Here is a 24,539-nt window from a genome sequence, read left to right as displayed (position 1 = left end):
AAGGCAAAAGGTGTCTACTTTGAAAAATTTCAAACATAAAACAGATTTTGATTTGTTTAACACTTTGTTGGTTACTATAGGATTCCATATGTGTTATTTCATAGTTTTGATGTCTTCATTATTATTCTACAATGTAGAAAATAGTAAAAATAAAGAAAAACCCTTGAATGAGATGTGTCCAAACTTTAGACTGGTACTGTATATTTATTCTCAAATATTTAAAATGGGAAAAATGGGACTCCATAAGTCCTCCATCGATGTCTTGAGAGGCAGCAGGACATATTTGGTTAGATTTATTTTATAACTTATTTTATAACTTTTATAACAAACTCAGCTCTATGATTTTCAAAGCTTTTGGGAGGGATTGAGATATGTTGTCTAGATAAAGTAAGATATTGTCAGCGTATAATGATATGACGTGATCCGTAGAATTGAGAGATATTGGTGTAAGAGATGAACGTACATGGTGCGAAAAGTGCAAATCAATCCCAGAACAACAGCAAAGGGCCTTGTGAAGATGCTGGAGGAAACAGGCACAAAAGTATAGTATATATCCAACAGTAAAACGAGTCCTATATCGACATAACCTGAAAAGCTGCTTTGCAAGGAAGAAGCCACTGCTCCAAAACCGCCATAAAAAAAGCCAGACTACAGTTTGCAACCGCACATGGGGACAAAGATCGTACTTTTTGGAGAAATCCTCTGATTTGATTAAACAAAAATCGAACTGTTTGGCCATAATGACCATTGTTGTGTTCGTTATGTCCTTCATGACGTAATTTGTAATCAAGTTATGATTTAATTATGTGTATGTGTAATTCTGTGTGATTAGTTAGGTATTTAGTAAATAAATGATTAAACCCAATTTTGTATTGCTGATTCAAATTGTTAGCCCGGGTTCGTGCAGATAACCAAGTATTTACAACTTTCAGATGAGACTGAATTAAGATGACAATTAATATTGACTGCTATTGATGTAAAATATTATTAGGTCTTTATGAGTTTATTCGGAAGATAACAGATCTATAAATATTATTTTGTGCTCCCCGACTCTCTAGTTAATTACATTTACATAATTAGCTCAATCAAATAATATTAATTAAGGAGAAAGGATTTTATAGAATAGCATGTCATATCACTTAATCCGGCATAGTCAAAGACATGACAGATGTTACTATGGAACACTGAAGTACAATGACAAGCACTTCATAAGTGTCAAAGGCTTTTATTGACAATTACATGAAGTTGATGCAAAGTGTCAATATTTGCAGTGTTGACCCTTCTTTTTCAAGACCTCTGCAATCCACCCTGGCATGCTGTCAATTAACTTCTGGGCCACATCCTGACTGATGGCAGCCCATTCTTGCATAATCAATGCTTGGAGTTTGTCAGAATTTGTGGGGTTTTGTTTGTCCACCCGCCTCTTGAGGATTGACCACAAGTTCTCAATGGGATTAAGGTCTGGGGAGTTTCCTGGCCATGGACCCAAAATATAGATGTTTTGTTCCCCGAGCCACTTAGTTATCACTTTTGTCTTATGGCAAGGCGCTCCATCATGCTGGAAAAAGCATTGTTCGTCACCAAACTGTTCATGGATGGTTGGGAGAAGTTGCTCTCGGAGGATGTGTTGGTACCATTCTTTATTCATGGCTGTGTTCTTAGGCAAAATTGTGAGTGAGCCCACTCCCTTGGCTGAGAAGCAACCCCACACATGAATGGTCTCAAGATGCTTTACTGTTGGCATGACACAGGGCTGATGGTAGCTCACCCTATCTTCTCCGGACAAGCTTTTTTCCGGATGCCCCAAACAATCGGAAAGGGGATTCATCAGAGAAAATGACTTTACCCCAGTCCTCAGCAGTCCAATCCCTGTACCTTTTGCAGAATTTCAGTCTGTCCCTGTTGTTTTTCCAGGAGAGAAGTGTCTTCTTTGCTGCCCTTCTTGATACCAGGCCATCCTCCAAAAGTCTTTGCCTCACAATGATTCCAAGCACCACCCTCCCTTTGAAGCTTCCAATCTGTTATTCGAACTCAATCAGCATGACAGAGTGATCTCCAGCCTTGTCCTCGTCAACACTCACACCTGTGTTAACGAGAGAATCACTGACATGATGTCAGCTGGTCCTTTTGTGGCAGGGCTGAAATGCAATGGAAATGTTTTGGGGGGGGATTCAGTTCATTTGCATGGCAAAGAGGGACTTTGCAATGAATTGCAATTCATCTGATCACTCTTCATAACATTCTGGAGTATATGCAAATTGCCACCATACAAACTGAGGCAGTAGATTTTATGAAAATATATATTTGTGTCATTCTCAAAACTTTTGGCCACGACTGTACATAACTATTGGTTATATTGTCAGGGTACATTAGAATGATTTAGCTAGCTAACAGTTACATACCATATGTAGTCGTTCACTGGTGGGAAGCTGTATTTACCTCAACTTTTTAATTACGCTGACAGACACATTGTTGCTCGTTGTGAATTCGGTGTCCTTCTGTATACACCAGTCAGTGAAGCAGGTAAGTGCCCACTTTGTTTGTTTCATTATGTTCTTTTCGTTTTGGTTTCTCTCAAGTTAATCTAAATGCTTATTCTGTACATTGGCATGTCAAACTATTGTTGATGTAGTCATTTTATCGAGGTGAAAAGGCACAATGATTTAAAGGTGAAAAGGCTAAACGTCATAGTCATAGTCATAGTCTCACATACACAAGGCCTAATGTTGTTTTAGTCAATCGGTAACCAGTATCCAAACTACCCGATGTAACAATTCAGACATAGAGTGATATGGAACAAAATCCATATGACAATAAATGTACTGGATTATGACAATAACGATAAATGTAATGATAAGTTTAAAACATGAATGTGCACCAGTTACTTTTTAATATTACCCTTAAAATGACTACTACTACTTTGAATGTTGTGGCTTCCATTGTCCCGTTTAATTTAAAACTTCACATTCTTCGAGTAAAGGCTACTTATAGTTATTATCAATAAATGGTCGGTTCGGTTGGTATCGATAATTTCCGGTTTATCGTACCAGCTCTATTGGGCCACATGGTTAGAAGTTTACAGCAATCATGGTGGCGTCACAATTTCACTCACTGGGCAACAGAAACGAACAAATAAGAACATAAGGGAGGGGTAGACCTATATGATAATAAGGCAATATACTGTAGGTAAGATTGTGACACTTACTGTAAATTAAATCATTATCATTGTTAGTAATTATGTAATGGAACATGATGCACTGTAACACTACAAGTGCATCATGACAGATCTTAGTACTTATGTCAGATGCTATAAAGTAACTATCAAATCAAATCAATGTTTGTTGGTTGTGTACAGCAGATGTGTTAGCGTGTGCAGTGAAATGCTTATCTTACTAGCTCCTAAAAATGCAGTAAAATGTCAAACAAAAAATGTAAAACAAGTAATTCAAAAAACAAGGAATGAAGAGCGTTGGGACGTATCCAATTAACTAAACAAATAGCACTGTAAGAGTGATAAAAATGCACTCTATATGTATGTGCACTGAAATCATTTACACAAGATACACTAAGAATGATATGCACAGCAGTAGATATATTAGAGTGAGATATGTCAAGATACCAGTATATAAATAAATAAACATGAGGGTAGGGTGAGGGTGTCATAAAAGCTTATAACACTTTCAAATAAACTGGACGGCCACTCAGACTGTAATGAGTTGATGCCAAAATAAAAATGTTACTTTTTTAATAGAAACTCAAGGGTCAATTACAGTACAGTAGATATTAGCCAGATGCAAGTTTTTTATTCGGATCCTATTTGATTTCTGTGTGTCTAGACTGTGGCCATCACCATATCTCTGTTGTCATAGTGTGATCAGCTCTTTGGACCTTCATGAATCATGGGCATGATAACGTTACATTTACTTGCAATATCTGAGAACAGCATTTTAGATTTCACATACTGTAGGCCTACCCACATGAAATACCATACTGTACTATGGTATAAATACTATAGTATTCACTGTAGTGTTTTTGCGGACTTTACTGTGGTATTCACTAAGTCTGCAAAAACCCCACAGTGAATACTGTAGTATTTACTGTAGTATGCTGTAGTATTTACAGTTAACTATACCATAAATACTTTTAGTAAAGGAAAACTGTTGTATATACTATAGTAATTAATTGAGTGTTTTGTGGATTGCAGTAAAGTCTGTAGTCTCCTGTAGTATTTATTGAAGTGTTTTTGCAGACTGTAATATACTGTAGTATTTACTGTAGTGTTTTTGTTTTTATTATCTTTGACATAGAAGTGGGAAGCCTTCTCCTTGAGGAAACCTACTGGAGAAATACTAAAAGAGCAATTGTTCCATAACCTACATGTCAGTAGGACTGCCTCTGCTCTTTTCTATGCAATACAATATTGTCTATACTTGGCATGTAGGTTTCTCACTTATGGGTGCCACAAATTGGGATATGCAAATTAAATATTGTAATAAATAAGTGGTGTTTTTGAGGATTGTAGTGTTTTTGCAGACATTAATGTAATATTTACTACAGTTTATTACATAATTCTATAGTAAACTGTAGTATTTTTTCATATGGGTTATGTAGAGGAAGCGTCGTGGATGGCTTAGTATGTGTTGACTGTGGGCTATGTCAAAAGGTTTTTGAGTGGTTCCTGTTCTATGTGTTCTTTCTATGTGTTATGTTTGTTTGCCAGGCTGGGCATCAGGGTAGTGGTTGAAGGACAGTGCTGCTGGAGTCTGGGCCAGAAATGCCACAGGCAGGGCACTGAATAGAGTCTTGCACAATACTGTCAACAGTTGCCCATATGCACACTGACCAACCGAAAAGCCAGGGATTTTATGTTGTGGGTCAATTTGACACACAATTTTGTTTGAAATCAATAAAATACTTTTTAACAAAATAAATTGCCATGAAACTGCATCTGCATTCATTTGTACGGGTTTCAAACTTGTAAAAACATAAAATAAATTAACACAACCCGGAACAAAATAAGTGACATCCATGATGTTCTGGGGCAATTTGACCCACAATTTGACCTTGACCTTGATAACTCTTGAACTGTGTCCTAGAACCAAGCTGCTGTCTGCACAAGAATGATGCAACCATACCGATTACAGGGCTGTACACTGAACATTAATATAAATGCAACATGCAATAATTTCAAAGATTTTACTGAGTTACAGTTCATGTAAGGAAATCAGTCAATTGAAATGAATAAATTAGACCCTAATCTATGGATTTCACGACTGGGAATACATATATGCATCTGTTGGTCACAGATACCTTTAAAAAAGTTAGGTACGTAGATCAGAAAACCAGTCATGCAGTCATGCAGCGTGACATATTTCCGCACATAGAGTTGATCAGACTGTTGATTGTGGCATGTTGTCCCACTCTTCAATGGCTGTGCAAAGTTGCTGGATATTGACAGGAACTGGAACATGCTGTTGTACACGTCGATTCAGAGCATCCTAACATCCTCAAAGGGTGACATGTCTGGTGAGTATGCAGGCCATGGAAGAACTGGGACTTTTTCAGCTTCCAGGAATTGTGTACAGATCTGTGGGACATGGGGCCGTGCATTATCATGCTGAAACATGAGGTCATGGCGGCGGATGAATGGCATGACAGTAGGCCTCAGGATCTTGTCAAAGTATCTCTGTACATTTAAATTGCCATTGAAAAATGCAATTGTGTTCAGTGTCCATAGCTTATGCCTGCCCATACCATAATCCCTACCGCCACCATGGGGCACGCGTTGACATCAGCAAACCGCTTGTCCACACGACGCCATACACTCTGTCTACCATCTGCCTGGTACAGTTGAAGCCGGGATTCATCCGTGAAGAGCACACATCTTCAGCATGCCAGTGACCATCAAAGGTGAGCATTTGCACACTGAAGTCGGTTACGATGCCAAACTGCAGTCAGATCAAGACCCTGGTGAGGATGACGAGCAGGCTGATGAGCTTCCCTGAAATGGTTTCTGACTGTTGCATTGTGTGACAAAACTACACATTTTAGAGTGGCCCTTTATTGTCCCCAGCACAAGGTGCACCTGTGGAATGGTCATGCTGTTTAATCAGCTTCTTGATATGCCACACCTGTCAGGTGGATGAATTATCTTGGCAAAGGAGAAATGCTCTCTAACAGGGATGCAAACAAATTTGTGCACATAATTTGAGAGAAATGTGTCTTTTGTGTGTATGGAAAATTTGTGGGTTCTTTTATTTCAGCTTATAAAACATGGGACCAACACGTTTTTATATTTTTGTTCGGTGTATAACTATGATCAGAAGCTGAGAAACACTGATCTCAAGTCAGTGACCTGCCACTTGACCTTGACCTCTTATGACCTCTTGAATGGTGTGTCCTATGGGGATTCTCAAGGTCTGTCCTCTCCTCGACTCCTCCATCCACGTCTCCTCTATGACCCGGAAAACCAATAAGTGGTCACTTGGTCAAAGGAGAGTGTCAACTCTTTAGTAGACGAAAAGAGAAGTGTCCTCCACTACTCAGTAGCCTCTCGCCGAGAATACTTGCGAGCAATGTTCCCTCTAACAATGTGCAAATTTCAGGTCTGCTGAGGTCACAGTTGAATGTTGTGAAAATTCTTTATAACTTCTGGTGCGAGTTTACTCTGAACACAGAGGCTGTATTTGCTTTAAAATACAATTATAACCAGAAACCATGGATTGATGGCAGCATTCGCGTGAAACTGAAAGCGCGAACCACTGCTTTTAATCAGGGCAAGGTGTCTGGTAACATGTCCGAATATAAACAATGCAGCTATTCCCTCCGCAAGGCTATTAAACAAGCTAAGCGTCAGTACAGAGACAAAGTGGAATCTCAATTGAATGGCTCAGACACAAGAGGCATGTGGCAGGGTCTACAGTCAATCACGGACTACAAGAAGAAAGCCAGCCCAGTCACGGACCAGGATGTCTTGCTCCCAGGCAGACTAAATAACTTTTTTGCCCGCTTTGAGGACAATACAGTGCCACTGACACGGCCTGCAATGAAAACATGCGGTCTCTCCTTCACTGCAGCCGAGGTGAGTAAGACATTTAAACGTGTTAACCCTCGCAAGGCTGCAGGCCCAGATGGCATCCCCAGCCGCGCCCTCAGAGCATGCGCAGACCAGCTGGCCTGTGTGTTTACGGACATATTCAATCAATCCCTATACCAGTCTGCTGTTCCCACATGCTTCAAGAGGGCCACCATTGTTCCTGTTCCCAAGAAAGCTAAGGTAACTGAGCTAAACGACTACCGCCCCGTAGCACTCACTTCCGTCATCATGAAGTGCTTTGAGAGACTAGTCAAGGACCATATCACCTCCACCCTACCTGACACCCTAGACCCACTCCAATTTGCTTACCGCCCAAATAGGTCCACAGACGATGCAATCTCAACCACACTGCACACTGCCCTAACCCACCTGGACAAGAGGAATACCTATGTGAGAATGCTGTTCATCGTGAGGGTAGGCAACAACATCTCCTCCCCGCTGATCCTCAACACGGGGGCCCCACAAGGGTGCGTTCTGAGCCCTCTCCTGTACTCCCTGTTCACCCACGACTGTGTGGTAACGCACGCCTCCAACTCAATCATCAAGTTTGCGGACGACACAACAGTGGTAGGCTTGATTACCAACAACGACAAGACGGCCTACAGGGAGGAGGTGAGGGCCCTCGGAGTGTGGTGTCAGGAAAATAACCTCACACTCAACGTCAAAAAAACTAAGGAGATGATTGTGGACTTCAGGAAACAGCAGAGGGAACACCCCCCTATCCACATCGATGGAACAGTAGTGGAGAGGGTAGCTAGTTTTAAGTTCCTCAGCATACACATCACAGACAAACTGAATTGGTCCACTCACACTGACAGCGTCGTGAAGAAGGCGCAGCAGCGCCTCTTCGACCTCAGGAGGCTGAAGAAATTCGGCTTGTCACCAAAAGCACTCACAAACTTCTACAGATGCACAATCGAGAGCATCCTGGCGGGCTGTATCACCGCCTGGTACGGCAACTGCTCCGCCCTCAACCGTAAGGCTCTCCAGAGGGTAGTGAGGACTGCACAACGCATCACCGGGAGCAAACTACCTGCCCTCCAGGACACCTACACCACCCGATGTTACAGGAAGGCCATAAAGATCATCAAGGACATCAACCACCCGAACCACTGCCTGTTCACCCCGCTATCATCCAGAAGGCGAGGTCAGTACAGGTGCATCAAAGCTGGGACCGAGAGACTGAAAAACAGCTTCTATCTCAAGGCCATCAGACTGTTAAACAGCCACCACTAACATTGAGTGGCTGCTGCCAACACACTGTCATTGACACTGACCCAACTCCAGCCATTTTAATAATGGGAATTGATGGGAAATGATGTAAATATATCACTAGCCACTTTAAACAATGCTACCTTATATAATGTTACATACCCTACATTATTCATCTCATATGCATATGTATATACTGTACTCTACATCATCGACTGCATCCTTATGTAATACATGTATCACTAGCCACTTTAACTATGCCACTTTGTTTACTTTGTCTACACACTCATCTCATATGTATATACTGTACTCGATACCATCTACTGTATGCTGCTCTGTACCATCACTCATTCATATATCCTTATGTACATATTCCTTATCCCCTTACACTGTGTATAAGACAGTAGTTTTGGAATTGTTAGTTAGATTACTTGTTGGTTATCACTGCATTGTCGGAACTAGAAGCACAAGCATTTCGCTACACTCGCATTAACATCTGCTAACCATGTGTATGTGACAAATAAATTCGATTTGATTTGATTTGATTTGATTTTTGGCCAAGTAGGCTACTGTGGCTATTTCATCATAATGTAGGTCTATCAGAGTGGCCTACCATAAAAACTATGGAGAAAATGCATCCCATAACATTTTAACATGGAAATAGCTGTTCTATTATTCAGCCTACAGTGGCAGCCAATGTGATGTGATGTTCAATGTACACCTACATTTCATGAGAGTTTTGAAAAAAAACATGTAGGGATTGACATTAATCTGTTCATCCACTTGTCTTTCAGACAAGGAGGTGACTGACAATGTTGTGTTGCTTGATGCAAGAAACCACTTTACAAAATTAAAAGCATTATTATTCCCATATCATTATTACGGAGAATCAGACACATTATGCAACCCTCTGCCTATTGGCTACTTGGCTTATTCAAGCCTGTCTCAAAATACAACACTGCTCCTTTAAGACGAAAAAAAAGCTTTTTCTCTGACTTGCTTTTCAAAGATGGCTAGAAATGCACACTTGTTGTACTTTTGTAGGAAACAACCACTACCCTATTGCTGACTAGAAATGAGCTATAACTGGGCTAATAACTAAATGACTAAGCAAGAATATGAACAAATGTGTAAACGTGGCTACATGCAGCAAAACAAGTGCATCTACTTTGCGACCACTCATGCTGTAAACACCGTCCAGTTCAAAGTGAATGGCTGTGTGGGGATTTCACCCCTGTAAACGTAATTTGCCTGATGACATAAGAGTCGAGAAGGAGAGTCTAATTTCGTACAAGCAATTTGTTTACACGTTTCCTTTCCTACGCTCAATTACCTTTCACCTTTTTAAACTAGCGAGCAGAGGACAGAGAAGAGGAGGCAACCAAAACCAATTGAGATTCTCCCCTAGAATCAAGCTGCTCCCTGCACCCAAATGGTGCCACCATGCTGAACACAGACATATATGTATTATTTCCCTTTGAGGCTCAGAGGTTGAGCAACACTTTTCCGAAGTTAAGCTAAAGATGAGTTTTTACAAATTATGATTGACAAAAATGTACCTATAACATGTCTAGCATTTTCGAACATAAGGGAAGGGCTAAATCAATTGAGCAACAGCTTGATGGAATCCCTATTTTTTTCTGAATATGTTGACATTACCTTTTCAATACAGTAGGAACAGTGAAAGGTTGTCTCTTACCAACATGTATCATCATCTCATGTAATTTTCTCTGTACCTTAGGCCTACTGAAGTACCCACAATAAGATTGCTGCTTAGCATAGCAACGGAAAGTATTTTGTGGGTGAGGTGCTGTGATTATTTTGCCGATGGGGGGGGATACAGAATTTTTTGGGTCGGGACCCAGTAACGGCCGAATGCACAACTTTTGTGAAATGTTTTTAGCAAAATATATTTGAGTGTTTACCAGCATTTGTCACAATAGCAGTTCATCTGGTATTACTTGTGGAGTATAAAAAATAATTGCTCGACACAGAAAGGGACAGGGCAACAACTCTTACTATTAAAACTATTGTATGCTGCAAGATACTGTTCTCAATTATACAACTACCTTTTTTGCTACAGTAGAGATGCTGAATTTTTTTTTTGCCCATGCTACATCTATATCAGTCAGCTAATTCTAGTAAAGACCCAGTGCACTACTTTTGTGACTTAAAAAATATATATATATACTGTTTATATATTTGATTCTGATTTTTCCAGGGTTTGCTGCAGCACCCCAACTTCCCACGGATATGCTGATTAGTCCTATATGTGTGAATCATAACTTGCCTAACAAATATTTTCAAGTGATTGGAAAAAGTTGCTATCAGGCCTCTTGTTTCCCCAGGCCAATTGTTTGACACCTCTGCACATGTAAATTATTCTACCTTTACAGGTAAGCAACTAGCCTCACGTGGCCATCCTTCCAAAGCCCTGCTCTAGTAAACAACTATGCCTGGGCTATACCATAGTGACCTGTTACATATGTTTGACTTTGACCTGTTCAGCTTCATGGCGCTAAAAGTTAGAAATCCATAAGAATTGCATAGCAGTGCAGGCTGTCAGATAAGATGGAAATGGTCAAAACACGACCGTTGATCGACGCCGACATCACGTCACTGCAGTACCTGATAAATACGTGGTTGAGAGTGCTTTCAGACCCCTGGCTGACGTGAGAAAAATATTGTTTTCGAGTAGCGCAATTTGCATCCTCTTCGGTTCTTCTACAGGAGCGCTTCGGTTTGGACCCTATACACCTACCACCCTCTCTCACGTACTGACTGTGAACTGGCTCCTCCCATACGGGTTAAATGCCGCTCAGTTATTCAATTTAATGCAGTCATTATAGAGGAACTGTAGAGTTGATCAACTTTATTGTCGTAAATATTTCCAAGTATTGTAATCTGTTAATTCCCGGAGCCACTGTTATGAAGACAATACTTGCTGCCTACCCCGGTGTCCTAAAAGGTAAGAGATGCGCCCTAATGAAAAATGCACTGTTTGCATGCAGACTTCCAATATCATATCCCCCGAGCGTCTTTTAGAAATGCATCCCCTTCATGATATTCCAAATCCTATTGTGTTGACGTTTAATCCGTTTTGTAGAAGCAGTTTGCAATACGTTCTGAAATGACGGAGAACTATGGCAGGCCAAACATAATCAGAAGTTTGTTGTGGATGCTATAGTTTCGTGTTAGCAATAGTTTTCATATTTCGTATTTCATAACTTCCATTTTCTAAATAGTGACTGACCCTCTTGTTTGTTAGACAACTCTGAATGATCAAATGGTCATGTAGTCTGCATCTATGTGCTTTCTATTGATACACTGTGTGTAGGGAAACCTTTTTGCGATTAAGGGATTAAGTAAAAATAGGCTCTTGTCTAGAAATTACCACACATCATTGTCATGTGAGCCATTTGTTCTGAAATACACAGATAGTCAATAGATACGTGTGCGTACTGTATGTGTGAGTGTGTGATGTGTATCTGGGCACAGTGGTTTTCATACATGTTGCTTGTATATTTTTGTGTGTTTACAGGTCTGATCTGTGAAGGCAGAGAAGTGAAAATAAAAATCTGTGAAGGCAGAGAAGTTTTCAGTAGGAAAACATGAACATTGAAGATAGAAATATCACGAATAGACCTGACAAGATCCCTTATTCTACATGCCAGAGAGGCAAGAATGTTCAACATGATCTATTTCTATTTGCAACGTTCCACAACGTTGTGCCCTTCTGCTGCCCGATAGTGGGCAGATGTGAGGTCGGTGACTTACTCACTGTGTAGTACTCTTAGTTCACATCATGTCCCTGACCCTCTGAGGCTGATCCTACCCAGTAGCCCTGACTGAAAGCATCATTGACTTAATGTGAGAGTGTGGGCCAGAGTGCAGAATGGACCATGTTTGTTTTACAGCATGACAGTGTTATTTAGTCTTTCAAAATGGGATTATGTGGCTGTGTTGTCCTGTGGCATGGGGAGGATCTGTTCATCAGGCACTATGAGCTCGGGGAGATTTAGCACAGTCCCCTCAGTGGCTTTCTCTTATGCTGTGGACTGGTCTGTGTCACTTCTACATCTAGCTGTCTGGACTGTGGCTCTGCTCTATCTCTATAGCGACTGCAGTGGCAGGGGGGAATTTGATGTGACATGTGGTGTTTATTGCTTGTGGTCTGTTTCGACACAGAGCTTTGTAAGGCATGAGCCTTTGTTCAGTGTCTCAAGTCTATAATCTAATTTCCCTTCTTCATGTGTGTTTCTGTGGTTGACAGACTGAAAGCCTGGGAAAAGGTTGATGACAGTTTCATTATTTTATCTCTTTAGTCTTCTTGCTGACTCCCTCGAGCCCGTCTGTGACTTAATCCATTGATGTGGTTCTTATGTACTGTACAGTATGACTCATTTATGACCCTGTCAATCTCCTTTAGGCACCGGCTGCAGCATCCTCTCCGCCCTGCAGGACCTACCCTCCGCTCCTTGGCCTGCACTCCGATCCAAGATGGAGAAACACCTTCAGGTCATCTCAGTTCTGCAGTGGGTCATCAGCTTCCTCGCCATGGGTGAGTGTGCAATTGTCTCTTGCCGTGTGGCTCTAACTAGTAGTGGCTAGTTAGAGGATATAGGATATAAAGGATATAGTGACCTGTGACCTTACAAGGAGATCAAGCCCGTAAGATGTCTCCCCTTCATGCTTTTTTACTACTAGAGATATTATTTGAGAATAGCTTTTTCACTGGTGGGCCATATACAGTGCCTTCATAATGTAGGCATGCCCTTTGATTTATTCCACATTTTGTTGTGTTACAGCCTGAATTCAAAATGTATTAAATATACAAATTCTCACCCATCTACACACAATAACCCATAAGGACAAAGTGCAAACATGTTTTTGAAATTTTGGCAAATTCATTGAAAATAAAATACATAAATATCTAATTTACATTAGTAAGTATTCACACCCCTGAGTCAATACTTTGTAGAAGCATCTTTGGCAGCAATTACAGCTGTGAGTGTTTCTGGCTAAGTTTCTAAAGCCTTGTTCACACTGCAGGCCTTAATGCTCAAATCAGTTTTGTTTCTCAAATCCGTTGTGGACTACCAATTGTCCAAACAGCAAGTTACATGTGACCAAATCAGATTTATTTGTGTGTGTTCAGACAGTAGTCATTTGCTGACACAGCTATGCTAGTTGTCAAAGTAACAACGGGTGTGTTTGCAGGGGTGTAGGCTGATTGGTGGTGTTCCCTATCACAACAATGCCTGCCATGGTCATTTCCCAGTTGCCTTGAATGTTCAAAATCATAGTGTAAGAACACTTTTCTGAAGTCCAACTTTAAAAATGAGTCCTAGCTCATAGCTAGCTGTTTTGGTTTATAGCTCATTCAATCATTTTGTTTGTAAACAATTAACAAGCTAGTTGGCAACCACAAGTCCTTATCAAACTGTCAACAGAGTAGCTAGCTATCAAGCAAGAAGATACAGTGGGGCAAAAAAGTATTTAATCAGCCACCAATTGTGCAAGTTCTCCCACTTAAAAAGATGAGAGAGGCCTGTAATTTTCGTCATAGGTACACTTCAACTATGACAGACAAAATGAGAAAAAAAATCCAGAAAATCACATTGTAGGATTTTTAATGAATTTATTTGCAAATTATGGTGGAAAATAAGTATTTGGTCAATAACAAAAGTTTATCTCAATACTTTGTTATATACCCTTTGTTGGCAATGACAGAGGTCAAACATTTTCTGTACGTCTTCACAAGGTTTTCACACACTGTTGCTGGTATTTTGGCCCATTCCTCCATGCAGATCTAATCTAGAGCAGTGATGTTTTGGGGCTGTTGCTGGGCAACACAGACTTTCAACTATCTCCAAAGATTTTCTATGGGGTTGAGATCTGGAGACTGGCTATGCCACTCCAGGACCTTGAAATGCTTCTTACGAAGCCACTCCTTCGTTGCCCGGGCGGTGTGTTTGGGATCATTGTCATGCTGAAAGACCCAGCCACGTTTCATCTTCAATGCCCTTGCTGATGGAAGGAGGTTTTCACTCAAAATCTCACGATACATGGCCCCATTCATTCTTTCCTTTACACGGATCAGTCGCCCTGGTCCCTTTGCAGAAAAACAGCCCCAAAGCATGATGTTTCCACCCCCATGCTTCACAGTAGGTATGGTGTTCTTTGGATGCAACTCAGCATTCTTTGTCCTCCAAACATGACGAGTTGAGATTTTCTATTTTGGTTTCATCTGACCCTATGACATTCTCCCAATCTTCTTCTGGATCATCCAAATGCTCTCTAGCAAACTTCAGACGGGCCTGGACATGTACTGGCTTAAGCAGGGGGACACATCTGGCACTGCAGGATTTGAGTCCCTGGCGGCATAGTGTGTTATTGATGGTAGGCTTTGTTACTTTGGTCCCAGCTCTCTGCAGGTCATTCACTAGTTCTCCCCGTGTGGTCCTGGGATTTTTGCCCACCATTTTTGTGATCATTTTGAACCCACGGGGTGAGATCTTGCATGGAGCCCCTGATCGAGGGAGATTATCAGTGGTCTTGTATGTCTTCCCAGCCTGGTGCAGGTCTACAATTTTGTTTCTGGTGTCCTTTGACAGCTCTTTGGTCTTGGCCATAGTGGAGTTTGGAGTGTGACTGTTTGAGGTTGTGGACAGGTGTCTTTTATACTGATAACAAGTTCAAACAGGTGCCATTAATACAGGTAACGAGTGGAGGACAGAGGAGCCTCTTAAAGAAGATGTTACAGGTCTGTGAGAGCCAGAAATCTTGCTTGTTTGTAGGTGACCAAATACTTATTTTCAACCATAATTTGCAAATAAATTCATTAAAAGTCCTACAATATGATTTTCTGGATTTTATTTCTAATTTTGTCTGTTATAGTTGAAGTGTACCTATGATGAAAATTACAGGCCTCTTATCTTTTTAAGTGGGAGAACTTGCACAATTGGTGGCTGACTAAATACTTTTTGCCCCACTGTATGCCGAATAACAGTCTAAAAATCGCTTAAGGGCAAATCAGATTTGAGCGTTCAGACACAAGTCACATGGCCAGGAATCGGATTTGTATTTGACCTTCATAGGTGGTTTGAAATGTAGTTTGGAATATCAGATTTCATGTGCTTTTTGGCTGTTCAGACTGCAGGGAAAAGAACAGAATCGGATATGCAAATAAATAGGATTTCAGTATCATCAAACTGCCAATGTGAACATGACTTAAGATCTTACCACACCTGGACGGTGCAACATTTTCCCATTTGTTTATTTGGCAACAACTTCAAGCACCTTCAAATTGGTTGTTGATCATTGCTAGACAACCAACTGTAACTCTGTCTTCTTGTTAAGCAACTCCAGTGTAGATTTATTTAACTAGGCAAGTCCGTAAAGAACAAATTCTTATTTACAATGACTGCCAAACCCGGATGACGCTGGGCGAATTGTGTGCCGCCCTATGGGACTCCCAATCACGGCCGGATGTGATACAGCCTGGATTCGAACCAGGTACTGTAGTGACGCCTCTTGCACTGAGATGCAGTGCCTTAGACCGCTGCAGGAGCCTATTGGTTAGAGCATTGGACTAGTAACTGAAAGGTTGCAAGATTGAATCCTCAAGCTGACAAAGTAAAAATCTGTCGTTCTGCCACTAAACAAGGCATCTAACACACTATTCCTAGGCCGTCATTGAAAATAAGAATTTGTTCTTAACTGACTTGCTAAGTTAAATAAAGATGTAAATATATATATATGGTAAATTCTGTTTTTGCTCTAGGATTTTGCCTGTGCTAAGCTCCATTCCGGATATTTTCTTTATACTGAAAAACTCCCCAGTCCTTAATGATCACAAGCATATCCATAACATGATGCAGCCACCACTATGACTGAAAATATGGAGAGTGGTACTCAGTAATGTGTTGCAATGGATTTGCCCCAAACATAACACTTTGTGTTCTTGACAAAAAGGTAATTGCTTTGCCACATTCTTTGCAGTATTACTTTAGTACCTTGTTGCAAACAGGATGCATGTTTTGGAATATTTGTATTCTGTACAGGCTTCCTTCTTTCCACGGCGCAGAGAGCAGGTTTCAGATATTTGACAGTTTATTCTCTGGCGCACAAAAAAACACGGTCAACCCAACACACAGGGTGAATAATCCAACACAGGATCAAAAATAGACCGGAGAATAAAACACAAGCACTACACCAAATGACATGAATACAAAAACAATCCCGCACAAAACAAGGGCGGGACAACCTACTACATATAGGGACGTTAATTAAACTAAAATACACACAGGTGAAACTAATAAGACAAAACCAATAGACAAACAAAAAAGGGATCGGTAGTGGCTAGTAGGACGGTGACGACGACCGCCGAGCACTGCCCGAACAGGCAGGAGAACCAACTTCGGCGGAAGTCGTGACATTTTTCTCCTATCACAGCCATTAAAGTGTGTGAAATCCCTGAGCGGTTTCCTTCCTCTCCAGCAACTGAGTTAGGAAGGACGCCTGTATCTTTGTAGTGACTGTGTAATGATTCACCATCTAAAGTGTAATTAATAACTTTCTCAACGGGATATTCAATGTCTGCTTTTTTTATTTCTACCAATCTACCAATATGTGCCCTTCTTTGCGAGGCTTTGGAAAACCTCCCTGGTCTTTGTTTTTGAATCTGTGTTTGAAATTCATTGCTTGACTGAGGGACGTTACAGATAATTGTATGTGTGGGGTAAAGAGATGAGGTAGTACTAAAAAAATAATTGTAAACACTATAATTGCACATACAGTGTGTCCATGCAACTTATTATGTGACTTGTTAAGCATATTTCTACTTCTGAATTTATTTAGGCATGTCATAACAAAGGTGTTTAATAAGACATTAATAAGACATTTCAGCATTTCATTTGTAATTAATTTGTTAATATTACTAAAAAAATAATTCCACTTAGACATTATGGGGTATTGTGTGTAGGCCAGTGACAAAAAATATAAATGTAATCCATTTCAAATTCAGACTGTAACATAACAAAATGTGAAAAAAGTTCATGGTTATGAATACTTTCTGAAGGCACTTAAATGTAATGTCGGGCCTCATGGAAACCGCAACTTTGTCAGTAAACTTTCCAAATATTGACAAAACAAAATATACTAGACGAGGTGGGAACTTTTTGTGTCAGAAAAATTAATTATGTGAGAAATAACAGTGGAAACACCTTTATGCACAAATATTGATATAATAAAGTGGTATGCCTGATCACTGACAACGATGAGACAGCATATAGGGAGGAGTTAAGAAACCTGGCCGTGTGGTGCCCTTGATAACAACCTCTCCCTCAACGTGATCAAGACAAAGGAGTTTTTGTCAACGAGGGAAGAGGCAGAACGACAGATTGTTACTTTGTCAGCTCAGGGATTCGATCCAGCAACGTTTTGGTTACTTACCAACGCTCTAACCACTAGGCTACCTGCCGCCTTAAGATGAATGTGGACTACAAGAAAAGGAGGACCGAGCACGCCCCCATTCTCAACGACGGGGCTGCAGTGGAACAGGTTGAGAGCTTCAAGTTCCTTGGTGTCCACATCACCAACAAACTATCATGGTCCAAACACACTAAGACAGTCGTGAAGAGGGCACAACAAAGCCTATTCCCCCTCAGGAGACTGAAAAGATTTGGCGTGGGTCCTCAGATCCTCAAAAGGTTCTATAGCTGCACCATCAAGAGCATCCTGACTGGTTGCATCACTGCCTGGTATGACAACTGCTTGGCTTCCGACCGCAAGACACTACAGAGGGTAGTGCGTACGGCCCAGTCCATCACTGGATCCAAGCTTCCTGCCATCCAGGACCTCTATACCAGGGGGTGTCAGAGAATTGTCAGACTCCAGCCACTCTAGTCATAGACTGTTCTCTGTGCTACCGCACGGCAAGCGGTACTAGAGCGCCAAGTCTAGGTCCAAAATGCTTCTTATTAACAGCTTCTACCCCCAACGCCATAAGACTCCTGAACATCTAATCAAATAGCTACCCAGACTATTTGCATCCCCTCCCCCCTTTTTACACTGTTGCTACTCTGTTTATTATCTATGCATAGTAATAACTCTACCTACATGTACATATTACCTCGACTAACCGGTGCCCCTGCACATTGAAACTGTACCAGTACCCCCTTTATATAGCCTCGCTAATGTTATTTTACTGCTGCTCTTTAATGATTTACTTTTCTATTTTTTTACTTAACACTTATTTTTCTTAGAAGTGCATTGTTGGTTAAGGGCTTATAAGTAAGCATTTCACTGTAAGGTCTTCACCTGTTGTATTCGGTGCATGTGACAAATCAAATTTGATTTGGAATAACCATCCTATCGAAGTAATCTTGGAGTCCCACGATGACATGGTGTGTGCTCCTCCCACTACGACTCGGGAAACCATTTAGTTTATTAGGCTACAAAGGTCAAAGCTAGAAGTCCAGCTTTTGTCAAATTAACGGTGAAAATAGATTTGTTTTGTGCATTTTAGCCAACCGTAGCCCTTTTCTTAACCTTAACCTAATTCTTCTAAACGGCTACATTAATTATCCTAACCAGGTGCGTAAATTATCCTAACCTGCTACAAAAATCTAATCTGATGTTAATTTGACAAAAGCTGCATCCCTTCCAGCCATAACCGGCTACAGATGAAATAAGTTATGATGAACTTCACAGGGTGGTGGTGAAAGTGCATGGTATGAGCTTGATGCTCCTTTCCAATAAATATTCTTATTCTGGTGACATGATGGTCGATGCTTGACTGACGTTCGACAAATACAAAAATTCTCGCTCTTATCCATAATAATCTCATCATGTAGACTAACCTACCCGCAGAACCTTCCCACACTTTATCTGTGAGCTGTTGGCTAGAGAGCATGTACCAAGACCTTTCTAGGCCTAATTAACTACCTAACTTACCCGTAGAGTAGAAAATGCGATGGAAACACATTGAATATCACATTTGAATTTGATACATGAAATCCTAAGAGAAAAAGTACATTTTGTGTGCACTACGTCATCACCCACTGAATTGTATCTGCAACAAGTCAGTTTGAAACACCGGTGGTAGAAAAATTTGCATATTTTCTTTTTGCAGAGTTTAGAATATTAACGGCGGTACTTAAATGTTACTCAGAAATGATTTGATATTGAGATAAAAACAGTTAAATTGGATCTTTAATGAAGTGTGGTACAGTGCAGGTGATGAATGCCTGTTCCTCTGCTCTCTCCCCTATCACTTCCTACCCCATAGGTGCCGCTGGCACTGTGCTCTTAATCTACATGTTCTGCACAGACCTCTGGGTGATCGCTGCCATGTACACTGCCTGGCTTATCTTCGACTGGAACACCCCGAAACAAGGCAAGTACCACAGCCCTGGGATTTGAACTTGCAACATTTTGGTTACTGGCTTAACCTCAAGGCTATCGCTGCCCTATTGTAATTAAACATAGTGCCCTAAATAGGAAATGGGTGTCATTTCAGACGCAGTGTTTTGTGTCTGTGACCATAGGGTGCTGTGCTGGGAAATTGGGTAATTGTCACCCAGGTACTGTTGATGTAAATGATTCAGTATGTGTGTTGCATTATTCAGGATGTGGGTTATAGTCTGACTGGAGATCTTTACCTCTGCCTTCTCAGGTGGCAGGAGGTCCTCTTGGGTGAGGAACTGGACCATGTGGACTTACTTCAGAGACTACTTCCCCATCAAGGTGAGTGGAAAGGAATAGGCTTAACATTTAAAGGGTCTCTCTGGGTCTGCGTGTGTGCGTGCAATGTGTGTTGGGGTGTGAAGCCAGATAATGATAGAATACATGTATATGTTGTTTTCAGCAGCACTGCCGGTACAGATGATACAATTAGCTTTTTCTGGTCAGATACAAAGTTAAAGATCATGAATATTGTTATTGATTATGGTGTATCCCAGTAACAGTATGCTATAAGCACAGGCATGAAGATGGTGTTATCGTGTGACTGTATCCAGTATCAGCTGGAGGTTCCACGTTGTTCTTTGTCCCTTGTGATAATGCTTTAAAGGAGTTTACTTCGGTTGGAAGGATAGACTTTGCTCCACATGATAGGAGAAAGCGCTTTGATTATTTTGTTTTCCATTATTATTGTTGGGAGACACACATATTGAGGAGAGAGAGGAGGGGCATACGCTGCTTTATAGGACATCAGCCTTGACAGAAATTACAGTGGGAGAAGTTAAGGTTAAGCAATGAGAAATGCAGGTGATTTGACTATTAGTTTGTTCAAGTGGAAATGAAATGGGATTCTCACGAAACTGGCACTTGACAAAAAAAGGAGTACAAAATAAACATTTCCCACCATAATTCCTCTTGGATTAGAATCTGTATTTATCTATTTCATAATTATTGTTATGTTTATTGATGAGATATTATGCATTTTACCACAATTTCCACGACTACCAACACAAAAATTCTCATTCCCACAACAGCTTTTGAAAAAAAGAAGTACTGAACAAATACATTGCTAATATGTTTTGAGATTGCTCACCTGAAGAAAAGGCTTGAGTTAAATAACACGGAAAACAAATATATTTACATTTTATTATAAAAAATATTTTCAGAATCTATTTTTTGTCATAATTACTTGGATATACATGTTGTTTTTATGTACACATAATATGTATTAAGAACAAAAGGCACACGATCAGATTAAACCAAAATTACTAAAGTCTAAATTGTATTTTTCCTAATAATTCCTAAATATTAGTGCATTACGGTAATGATAATCAGGTTTTGGAGATGAGTTTGAGTTTTGCCATTGAAAAACTGTACTGAGATTTAGTAACCTAACACATCATCAAACTGTGTCAATTGTTAATCCCAGATGATTTGCATAATACAAATCATTGATCTTAATGCAATTGACTAAAATACCCCTTCTTTACTGTAAGTACTGTAATTACGTGCATGTATTTTCAAAAGTGGATTTAAGCATAAAGTGACATTTAAAAATAATAATTTCTCCAAGGTAATTACAGGTAATATTAGTGTATTTGGACCAGTGTTGTGGGTAGCACGTTTACCTGGAACAGGTAATATTAGTGTATTTGGACCAGTGTTGTGGGTAGCACGTTTACCTGGACCAGGTAATATTAGTGTATTTGGACCAGTGTTGTGGGTAGCACGTTTACCTGGACCAGGTAATATTAGTGTATTTGGACCAGTGTTGTGGGTAGCACGTTTACGTTTACGGAGAACACCTCTGATCTTTGCCATTGATCGCTTCTGTGATAGTAAAGCCCATAGAGGGCTTCACCATCTAGTGGAAAGTGTGCCCTCTAGATATTCATTTCTGTGCCATCAGCACTAGCGGCTGGAGAGAAATATTTTGAATGAAAAGAAAGGACATCTGTACAGAGGTTGAGTTTATATTAGGCTGTGCAACATAATGTACATTTCATAGGATGACACGTACTGGTTATAGGTTAAAGGGATTTTCTATTCATATTTTTAATTCGTCTAACTTTCCCAGGGACCTTCTGACAGCTATTGGACCCTCAGAAAATAATTTCCCCGATCCAAATTATCCATGCATGCAGCTATAGAAATGCCATTTATGCTCCCCCTCAAAGTTGTGATTTTACATTTTTTTAAATATATATATTTTTACAATACTTAACATCCACAACATCACCCCTCCCAGGTGGGTCTGGGCGCTGTATCACTCTCCGTCACATGGTGTTGGATAGGTATAATATCCTAATATTACATTTTTTTCATTTTAAACATTAGAAACGTGTATGACTAAATAACCAACAGTTTTATTGTTTTACAGGCTGCCTTACTCCAGCGAGCGAGCAGTACTAACCTGTCCAATGTGATAATGCTATCATTTCAGACAATAGAAAAGTTATATTTGCATCAAAAAGCTTTGTCGAATCCTAATTTTGTATGATTATTCATATAGATTATACATTATCATAACGCATTGTATAGAGACAGCATTCAATTGCATGATTAGTGCCCTGGCACATATAGCTGCCGTGTTGTGGATTATCAATTTGGACAAGCCAAAGGAGGAGAAATGGAAATATTGATTTCGATGGTTGACATTACAGAAAGGTAAGTCGATATTTTCTTGTCTTGTTAAGGGATTCAAACAACAGTTCTTGTACAGCCAACATTTCACATAAATGTTGTCTTGTGTCGTGGAGGGGCATGGCCCGGTGGACTCTCAAATAGTCTTTTGCGCAAATGTAGGCATGCTCCAAAATTCAGACATAAATACATCAATGAATACATCAGCCTTACAATAGGAAATAAAAGATGAGCTTGTGACCGAGGTCTTTCTGTTCCGGTTGAAATATTGAATTAATTATTGAATTAGTTAGATTACATATTAGTAGCCTATCTTTGGTAGAGAGCGCGTGGCTCTCTCCCTCCGACAGTTGAGATTTTTTTATGAAAGTAATGAAAAGTAATAAATGCGTTACTTTCCACACAAAGTAATATTGTAACGTGTTACATGTAATGCAGTGAAGGCTGGTGGGAGGAGCTATAGGAGGACGGGCTCATTGTAATGGCTGGAATGGAATATTTGGAATGGAGTCAAACTTGGTTTCCATATATTTGATTCCATTCCAGCCATTACAATTTGTTTTTCCCAATTTGACCTTTTTAGTCATTTCGGTAATGAGAAGGTCAAGTGTCTTAAAGGGGATGTTTGAGAATAAGATCCTCATTCTGAAGGCATATAAGTGAAAACATTAAATGAATGGAGTTCTTACAGTAACTGGAAATTGTGTTACGTAATGAGAAATGTCCACAGACATTGTGTTTTTAGGTATTAAATATTATAGTTTAATGGAAACTTCAACTAATATAACTACATCAACATTTTGTTTTATTCAAATAAGTTATGTTTTTCTATAAAAAAATTATATTGTCACGCCTTGGTCATTGTATTTTGTGTTTTCGTCATATGTTTGGTCAGGCCAGGGTGTGACATGGGTTTATATGTTGTGGTTCGTATTGGGGGTTTTGTATTATTGGGATTACGGCTGAGTAGGGGTGTTGCATAGGCTTGGCTGCCTGAGGCGGTTCTCAATCAGAGTCAGGTGATTCTCATTGTCTCTGATTGGGAACCGTATTTAGGTAGCCTGGGTTTCGCTGTGTATTTCGTGGGTGATTGTTCCTGTCCCTGTGTAGTTTCACCAGATAGGCTGTAATTAGGTTTCACGTTCCGTTTGTTGTTTTTGTATTTTGTATCGTTATTTCATGTGTCACTTTTTCTATTAAAGTCATGAGTAACCACCACGCTGCATTTCGGTCCGACTCTCTTTTGACAAACGAAGAACGCCGTTAAAGAATCAGCCACCAATTGTACAAGTTCTCCCACTTAAAAAGATGAGAGGCCTGTCATTTTCATCATAGGTACACTTCAACTATGACAGACAAAATTAGAAAAGAAATCCAGAAAATCACATTGTAAGATTTTTAATGAATTTATTTTCAAATTATGGTGGAAAATAAGTATTTGGTCGCCTACAAACAAGCAAGATTTCTGGCTCTCACAGACCTTCTTTAAGAGGCTCCTCTGTCCTCCACTCGTTACCTGTATTAATGACACCTGTTTGAACTTGTTATCAGTATAAAAGACACCTGTCTACAACCTCAAACAGTCACACTCCAAACTCCACTATGGCCAAGACCAAAGAGCTGTTAAAGGACACCAGAAACAAAATTGTAGACCTGCACCACCTGGGAAGACTGAATCTGCAATAGGTAAGCAGCTTGGTTTGAAGAAATCAACTGTGGGAGCAATTATTAGGAAATGGAAGACATACAAGACCACTGATAATCTCCCTCGATCTGGGGCTCCACGCAAGATCTCACCCCGTGGGGTCAAAATGATCACAAGAACGGTGAGCAAAAATCCCAGAACCACACGGGGGACCTAGTGAATGACCTGCAGAGAGCTGGGACCAAAGTAACAAAGCCTACCATCAGTAACACACTACGCCGCCAGGGACTCAAATCCTGCAGTGCCAGACGTGTCCCCCTGCTTAAGCCAGTACATGTCCAGGCCCGTCTGAAGTTTGCTAGAGAGCATTTGGATGATCCAGAAGAAGATTGGGAGAATGTCATATGGTCAGATGAAACCAAAATATACCTTTTTGGTAAAAAATCAACTCGTCGTGTTTGGAGGACAAAGAATGCT

General features: G+C 40.3%; 1 protein-coding gene across 3 annotated transcripts in view; it reads left to right on the top strand.

Moving 5' to 3' along the window:
- Nucleotides 1-24,539, top strand: part of LOC124010412 (diacylglycerol O-acyltransferase 2-like) — a 40,205-nt gene that overhangs the window by 2,028 nt on the left and 13,638 nt on the right. Inside the window, exons 1-4 of one of the 3 annotated variants that reach the window (XM_046322825.1) lie at nucleotides 11,025-11,276; nucleotides 12,738-12,869; nucleotides 19,602-19,709; nucleotides 19,989-20,059. In XM_046322825.1, the coding sequence (XP_046178781.1) occupies nucleotides 11,237-11,276; nucleotides 12,738-12,869; nucleotides 19,602-19,709; nucleotides 19,989-20,059 (351 nt within the window). In that variant the 5' untranslated portion in view covers nucleotides 11,025-11,236. Of the gene's footprint in view, nucleotides 1-11,024; nucleotides 11,277-12,306; nucleotides 12,601-12,737; nucleotides 12,870-19,601; nucleotides 19,710-19,988; nucleotides 20,060-24,539 lie in introns of those variants that run through there. The other 2 variants (XM_046322842.1, XM_046322834.1) reach the window with 2 other exon arrangements.

Source organism: Oncorhynchus gorbuscha, linkage group LG02, assembly GCF_021184085.1.
Source record: "Oncorhynchus gorbuscha isolate QuinsamMale2020 ecotype Even-year linkage group LG02, OgorEven_v1.0, whole genome shotgun sequence".
In the NCBI taxonomy this organism is placed as follows: domain Eukaryota; kingdom Metazoa; phylum Chordata; class Actinopteri; order Salmoniformes; family Salmonidae; genus Oncorhynchus; species Oncorhynchus gorbuscha.
This window is presented reverse-complemented; position numbering and strand designations above follow the sequence as displayed.